At 38.5% G+C, this 7,915-nt stretch overlaps 1 protein-coding gene across 2 annotated transcripts; it reads left to right on the plus strand.

Moving 5' to 3' along the window:
* Positions 1-3,409: 3,409 nt before the first annotated feature.
* LOC116021223 lies at positions 3,410-7,709 on the plus strand. 2 transcript variants are annotated; one of them, XM_031261835.1, is made up of 6 exons: positions 3,410-3,701; positions 3,870-3,932; positions 4,970-5,090; positions 5,258-5,532; positions 5,908-6,226; positions 6,516-7,709. In XM_031261835.1, exons 2-6 carry the CDS (start codon positions 3,898-3,900, stop codon positions 7,500-7,502), a joined length of 1,737 nt encoding a protein of 578 aa, XP_031117695.1. In that variant the 5' UTR covers positions 3,410-3,701; positions 3,870-3,897; the 3' UTR covers positions 7,503-7,709. The 2 variants fall into 2 exon arrangements, with proteins under 2 accessions (XP_031117695.1, XP_031117696.1); XM_031261836.1 differs by lacking the exon at positions 3,870-3,932.
* Positions 7,710-7,915: the final 206 nt, after the last annotated feature.

Here is a 7,915-nt window from a genome sequence, read left to right on the forward strand (position 1 = left end):
TAATAGGATGAAGCCAATTCTTGATGATCTTATTTTGGGTGCTCAAAGTGCGTTTGTCCCTGGGCGACTGATAACGGATAACATTATGTTGGCATATGAAGCTCACCACTATCTGAAACGAAAGACCCAAGGTAAAGAGGGTGTGGCGGTGCTTAAAGTTGATATGAGTAAGGCGTATGACAGAGTTGAATGGCAGTTCTTATGGGCTGTTATGATTAAGATGGGGTTTGCGCAGAAATGAGTGGACATCATCTATGCTACTATCAGTTCTGTCAAATATCATATACTTCACGAGCAACACCAGTTGGGTCCTATTGTGCCGGGGAGAGGTCTTCGTCAGGGGATCCTCTCTCGCCGTATTTGTTTCTACTGGTTGCAGAAGGATTGAGTGCCCTTATTGAGAATAGAATGAGTCGGGGCCTGTTGCATGGAATGAGAATTGCTCGTGGAGCTCCACCTATAACCCACCTCTTGTTTGCAACGATTGTTTTCTGTTTCTTCGTGCAAATATTGAGGAAAGCATGCAAATGAGGAGTGTTTTGGATAGTTATGTGGCAGCCTCAGGTCAAAGAATCAACTTTGATAAATCTTTGGTTTGTTTCAGCACCAATGTGGCACAACAGCATCGTGCGGAAGTCATTAACATTCTTGGAGTAGCTCAAGGGGACACGACAGGCAAATATTTGAGATTACCATCTCTTGTGGGCCGAAATAAGAAGGTGATCTTGGGGTTCCTAAAAGATAAGATTTTAAATCGAGTGCGGAGTTGGAATTCTAGATTTCTTTCTCGAGCTGGACGAGAAGTGTTGCTTAAGAATGTGTTACAAGCGATGCCGTGTTATGCTATGATGGTCTTCCTGCTTCCAATTGGAATGTGTAGGGATATTAAATCAATCCTGAATAAGTTCTGGTGGACGGGTTCCTTGGGAGATGGCAAGGGAGTTAGGTGGAGATCGTGGTCTGGGCTATGTACACCAAAGGAAAAGGGTGGTTTGGGCTTTAGGAGGTTGCGAGAGATGAACCTTGCATTACTAGGGAAACAGGCTTGGAGGTTGGTTAGTCGGCCCGAGTCTCTTGTCTCCCGGGTGTATAAGAGTTGGTACTATCCTCATTGTTCATTCCTCGAGGCGACTACTGGGAGCAATCCGTCCTTCATATGGAGAGGTATGCTTGAGGTTCAAACTGTTATTAGAATGGGGTGTAGAAAGTGTATTGGTGATGGCTGGAGTACCAAAATTGGGACTGATCCGTGGTTACCAATAGATGCTGAGCCGTATGTGACTTCCTCTTTGCCTGAGTTTGTTAATGAGGCTTCTGTCTCATCTTTACTGAATTTACAAGGAAGTGGTTGGGATGCGGATTGCGTGAAGGATATATTCAATGCTAGAGATGCAAGTATTATTCTCAATATCCCGGTGAGTTTGCGGAAACCACCTGATTCGTGGGTTTGGTTCTATGAACCCAAAGGAAACTACTCTACCTGTTAAATCTTGTTATAGATTGTTGTTGGGTGAATTTTAAGAAAGCTTTAACTGGCGATTAATATGGAATCTTAGTATTCCACCAAAGGTTAAGTTTTTTTGTTGGCAACTTGCTTCATCTTTTCTTCCAACTAGAGATGCGCTGAACATGAAAAGTATTCCTTGTTCCCAGGTCTGTCACATGTGTGGTGTGGAGAATGAAACAGCGTATCACTTATTTGTGGACTGCCGAGAAGTGCTCCAAACCTGGGCTGGGTTGGAATGCCAACGTTCCAATATGACCAAGGTAATATTGTGGATCGATTTTTTAAAATACTTGTTATTCTTGATGTGGAAACAAGGAGTAAATTTGCTATGTTATGCTGGGGTGTTTGGGGCAGTAGGAATGAGATGGTTTGGAAAGGGACACCATTTGTGCGAAACATGGTGATCAATAGAGCTCTAACATATTTGGCTAATTGGAAAGCTGTGCATGACATTAATGAGCCAAATATTATTTCCCAAGGTAATGACGCAAAGTGGACAAAACCTCATGCTGGAAGATTGAAATTGAATTGTGATGCTGCAGTTGATATCTCTAATAATTGTATGGGTTTGGGTTGGGTGCTACGTGATGATGATGGCCGTTTCCTTGCAAGCAAATGTATGCGAATTGAGAGCTGCTATGGTGTTAAAGAAGCTGAGGCCGTTTGTATTCGCGAAACTCTAACCTGGTTAAAGGACTCCCAATTGGTTTATTTTGCTTTATGTTCAAACTCGTTTATTTATGCTTTTGGTTATATTATTGACGATGTTAAAGAAGTAGCTTCCATGATTAATGGGGTTAGCTTCTGTTTTGCTAAGCGATCTGCGAATTGTGCTGCTCACTCTGTTGCTAGGGAAGCCATTTCTATGTCAGATTGCGGAGAGTGGTTTGATAACCCCCCTCCTTTCCTTGTTGACATTCTTTCTGATGATTTAATGCATTAATTATTTCTTCTCAAAAAAAAAAGTATAATTGACAAATAATAATTGTCTAATAATTATTATGGTAATTAAGCACAACATGAATGGTTAGATTTATTTTTATAATAATTAAAATTAAATTATTTTCCCTTTTTGCATATTTATTTTACTAATAATATAATTACATAAATCATACTCCGTATTAAATATCGATTTTCTCAAGATAATTACAGGCAAATGGGTCATATATTATTCAATTAATTAAGTGATACTTTTGTACTAACTTTAAAATCAAATACATGTAAACTTTCAAATATTAGAATTGGTTAGAATTTTATTTTCTAAATATATAATAAATAAATTTTATCTGTGGATTGCACAGTAATAGTAGTAATAATAATAATAATAATAATAATTATTATTATTGGTATTTTGGACCTTATCCAGTTATCCTCCTTCTCCCCCTTTCAATTTTCATATATTAGCAAACAATAGAATTGAAATTCTTAATAATTTAAAAAAAAATCTTAATAATTTTATTTATGCAAACTAAATATTAAAATTTAAAATTTTACTTTATTTCCAAATTATTCATTTCCCGTTAAATTACAGTTTCTTTTCCTATTAATTCCTTAGCAACTCTAAGGCTATCCCCATTAGTGCTTTTGTTCGAGATTTTAAAACAATAAAAATTTAGAGGGCAATTTTAACAAATGTGAGGGGAGAGATTTTAATGATTTTTTTCTCCGACAAAGAAGGGGGATTTTGGCAGCACTGTGCAACCTACTGTGGAGGAGAAAAGCTACGAGGCGCAGTTCTAGTGCCTGCTTGAGCATGTAAATACTCTTTTTTTGTTGGTTTTTTTTTTTCAATTTTTCTTTTCTTTTCTTTTTTCTTCCACTTTATTTTATCTTTCCTAATCACACCTATAAAAACTTTTAAAAACAACACCAAAATCTACATTATTGAAAAATGCCTAAGGAATTGAGACCTAGGTTATAGGACGCATGGACATGAAGTCCACAAAAGAAGGACAACGTAGGTGTCACGCTCCTGCGGGAAAAGCACAAATGTGGAGCGACTTGTTTGGTAGAAATTTGGGCATTCTGGTGTTCAAACTTGATGGAAACTTCCTTTCTTCACCATCAATTTCTCTACTCTCAAGTTTCAACCCAGCCACAGTGTTTTCAGACTGCAACCAAAAGTCAAGCCAAGCAAAACCATGAAACCACTCTTCCTTCTAGGCCCTTCAACTTAAGTCAGCGTCCCATTCCAGTTGAGCTCAAACTTTTTTTTTTCCTCTTCTTTATTTTCTGCCTTTAAATAGCACTGCTAGTGGCCTATTTCTGTGAACAATCATGCCTGTTTATTCTTTGGCTGCAATTTTTGTTGTGGGTATTTGATTTCATTTTACACTGTGCATTCCTATTTGTTCTCTGGCAGCTGAAAGATTTTAGCTTTGGTTTCAAGAATGTCTTCTTCTGGGAACGAAGATCAGAATCCGAGGTGCCCATCTTTGGTTTCTACAAAAAATTCCCTTTTTTATTTTTATTATGAGGACTTTTAGCTGTGGTCAATTTCAAGTCTGCCTAATTGGTTTTCTTTGCTATTATTATAATTTTTATATTTAATTTGGAGCATTCCATATTGGGTTTAGCTTTGATGATCTAGTTTGTTGAGAAATTAGACAAAAAAGATGTCTTCTATGCTTTCTCTACCTTGTTTTGGGATTACAGATATGATGATAGTGTTGTATCTGTTAGAGGGAATGAAGAAGCATGCGACAAATGAAAATTTGAGATCGATGGGCAGTAAAGATTGCATTCCTAAATCATATGTATGGTGTTTAGTTTGATGCATTTGGATGATTGAAATTGTCAGATCATTTGAGCTCATGAATTTGCATATAGAACACAAGTTTTAGGTTTTAGCTCTAGTATTTGTGCTGTAAATATTGTGGTCAGGGTACATTTTTGGATGGCCAGGGAAACCCCACAACCTTTCGAGTGTGAGTAAACCCAACCTTGTGACCCTAGCTGACAAAGGACCGAAGTAAACCAGCCTAGGTTACCCGTAGCTGACCGGCTCATACCAAGTGGACTAGGATTTGAACTCGTGACCTTGTGGTTATAAGCGTGGATCTCTTACCATCTTGGCTGGGGTTACCTTGTCTGGGTACATTTTCAAGTATGTAGACGAATGCCTAAGGACGATGGCTCGAGCTATATGTAGTATAGTGTAGTACACAGCCAAACCGGCTAGTATCATAACTCTGCTAAGATAATAAATGGAGCAAGTAGTACTCCTTTCTGAACAAATTAAAATCCTTTTGACTAAAGGTGCTGATTGTAGTTTCATTTTGTCGGAATAAACTATTATCTAAAGTGTTCTCTACTGTAGTCGCTAATAGATGATAATACTAAAGCAAAGTATTTTGTCTGTGATTCATTATATTACCAGTAGCTTCTATGAAATTGGCTTATTCTTCTTTTAACCTCAACAATGGGGTGTTCTCAACTGGATCATTGAATTCGTTTGACCAGGAAAACTCCAGTCATGGAAGATTCACCTTCAAAGAGGATTGAGTTTCTTCGAGCACAATTATTTTCTGAGAGATCAGTCTCACAAACAGCAAGGCAGAGAGTCGATGAACTGGCAAAGAGGGTAATTCTTGTTTTCTATATTCTGCACCCTCACACTTTTGCATAAAGGCGTTACGTTCCCTAGTCGTTTACCCATAACCCAGCTTAATGATGTTCTATATCTATTCATTTTCTTCATATTTTCCCAGAAAGTCTTTTCTTTCTTATAACATATTTCTCCACATAAAGGTTGCAGAACTGGAGGCACAGCTCAAGGTTGTCTCTTTGCAACGGAAGCAAGCTGAGAAGGCCACAGTAACTGTGCTTGCCATTTTAGAGAACCTCGGTAAAAGTGATGTTTCAGAGGGTTTCGATTCGGGTTCCGAACAGGGAGATGCCCTTTGTGAATCCAATGTTTCTGATAATAAAGACGCACACAATGAAATGTTTGATGGAGATGCCTGTTCGAGCTCTGAGATTGGCTCTTCTGCATCATGTCGGTGGATAAGGCAGGGGCAAACAAGGTTATTATGTGTACATGATTTCTCTATTCTGTTAGAACTCTTAGAGAGTAGCATTAACTACTAGCATGAATGCTGATGTACAAATCGTGCCCTCTGTGTTGCTACGCTTTCCAAAACTCCAAACCTAGTCTCTCTTATTTTTTCAATGTACTAACTCCGATATCATGTTATAATCTAAGATTGGACCGAACAGACTCTGATATCATGTTATAATCTAAGATTGGGCCAAGGTCACTCAACTTGGCTATAATGTACATGGGCTAAACCACACTAAAAGACTGAATCTAATCAATTAACTAGTCTAACCCATGACCTTATAAATCCATATGTTCTCTCTTATTTTTCAATGTCGGATTAACAGTCATGTATTTCCAGATCAGCTGCCGAAGAGTTGTGCAATGATTCTAGTGTAACAGCTACTTTTGATAATGCTGTTGCGAGCTTCGGGACTGAGTCATTGCAAGGTTGTCTTGAACACCAAAATGAAAAAGGCCAAGTAGGGATTCCAGCTTTGCAGGTATCAAAAAATCAAAGCCACGTGGGCAATGGCAACTTATTCTGTAAACTTGAAGATGACAAAGACTTGGAAAGCGCATTAGAACATCAAGAACAACTAATCGGTCAATATGAAGCAGAGGAAAGAGCCCAGAGAGAATGGGAAGAGAAGTATGGGGAGGGCACTAGCTTCATGCGGGTAACTTTAATTTGTTTTTGTTATCATTAGAAACCTGCTAGGCTTTTTTACTCTCTCTTTAAACATTCAGATGATACCCATATTGGTGTTCTGATCTATACTATTTTATACAGCTAAGTGACTCTCTTTCTTTGAATTGCACACCCTCGGGTGGTGGTTAAAGGTTTCCCTCATCACTCCAAAAAAAAAATCATTATATTGAGATGTTTCTCGTAGTTAAATAGTTTCATTGCTTTATGAACATCTTCTGACAAAATGTAATTGATCATCTATTCCATGAATTGCTCAGGATTCTGGGGAAAACCATTCTGATGTGACTGAAGAAAGAGATGAAATGAAGGCACCCGAACAGCCATGCTCCCCGCCAAGGGCAATAAGTACACACTTCAATGGAGCACAGAAATCTCCCAACGGGTTTCAGTCACCCGCACTTGCTGAAGAGACATCTGGTCTTGACTCCCCATCAGAATTTACGTTTCCTAAGGGAAACCATGAACCAGTACATTCAGAACATACTGGTCGAAGTTGCCACAAGCCTTTGCGTTTCAGTAGTTTGCCAGTAAACCCTATTGAGCATGCTTCATCTTCTTCCGGTGGCAGTAGTTTACGAAAAGGAGAAGATTCAAGAGAAGGCTATAAGCTTGCTTTGAAGTCCCACACAACTGACGAAAATGTACAACCTGTTCTTCATGCACTAGAGCAAGTTAAATTGTCACTGAAACAGAAGCTCAACATTTCGCCACAGATAGAGAGCAGGTTGCCGATTAAGGCTGTTGCACCCTCAACCCATTCTGGTAAAATTGGTGAAAAAGTGGAGATACCGGTTGGCTGCCCAGCTCTTCATCAACTACCATTATGTTCTCCCTCACAATTCAGCTCAGTTAATCATTCTCCTGAACCCGTTCCTAGTAAGTTCTACCCCAGCCCTTTCTTGGAATCTAGATCAATTGCTTCAATTTCAACTAGCCAGTCTACACATATTGGCTCAAGAAACGCAGCATGGAGTCCTATGCTGGAGCCTGCCTTCAACACACTACCCTCTTCCTCGACCTCGAGATTCAACTTTCTCAACCCTCACCTAAGTTCAGTCATTCCCTTTTCTAGCAACTATACTATCCCTAGTATCCCAACATATCCCTTCTCCCCCAATTTGATTCCACGATTGCCATCCCCTGAAGGATTCTCCGCTACCTTTCCTAGCAGGGAAACCGGGGTGCCTCCTCCAACAAGGTTTTCCTCTTATAATGAACATATCAGACCGAATATGCATAGATAGTTTCATGCTACTATTTTTAGGATTTGTGATGTTTATGTTGTCTTTTACATATCTTCCATGCATTTAGGTTTTTGGTTTAAGATCTGCTGCTGACTTGCTATTGTATCAAAATATTTCCTTGTAAATTGATGGAACATATCAGACAGAATATGCATAGATGTTTCTTCTGTAAAAGAAAATTATTGATATACATGTGCTATTTCCTTATTATCATCTATTATTATTGTATTTGTTATAGTCCCAAATTGATAAAATAAGAGAGAATATATGGTTTATAAGGTCATGGGTTAGATTAGCTAATTGGTTGGATTCAATCTTTTAATGTGATTTGGTTCATGTGCATTATAATCCAATTGAGTGAGCCTAGTCTAATTTTAGTTTCTAACATGGTTGCTTTCATGTTTCCTGGTAAT

The sequence above is a fragment of the Ipomoea triloba genome, chromosome 5 (genome assembly GCF_003576645.1).
Source record: "Ipomoea triloba cultivar NCNSP0323 chromosome 5, ASM357664v1".
NCBI lineage: Eukaryota > Viridiplantae > Streptophyta > Magnoliopsida > Solanales > Convolvulaceae > Ipomoea > Ipomoea triloba.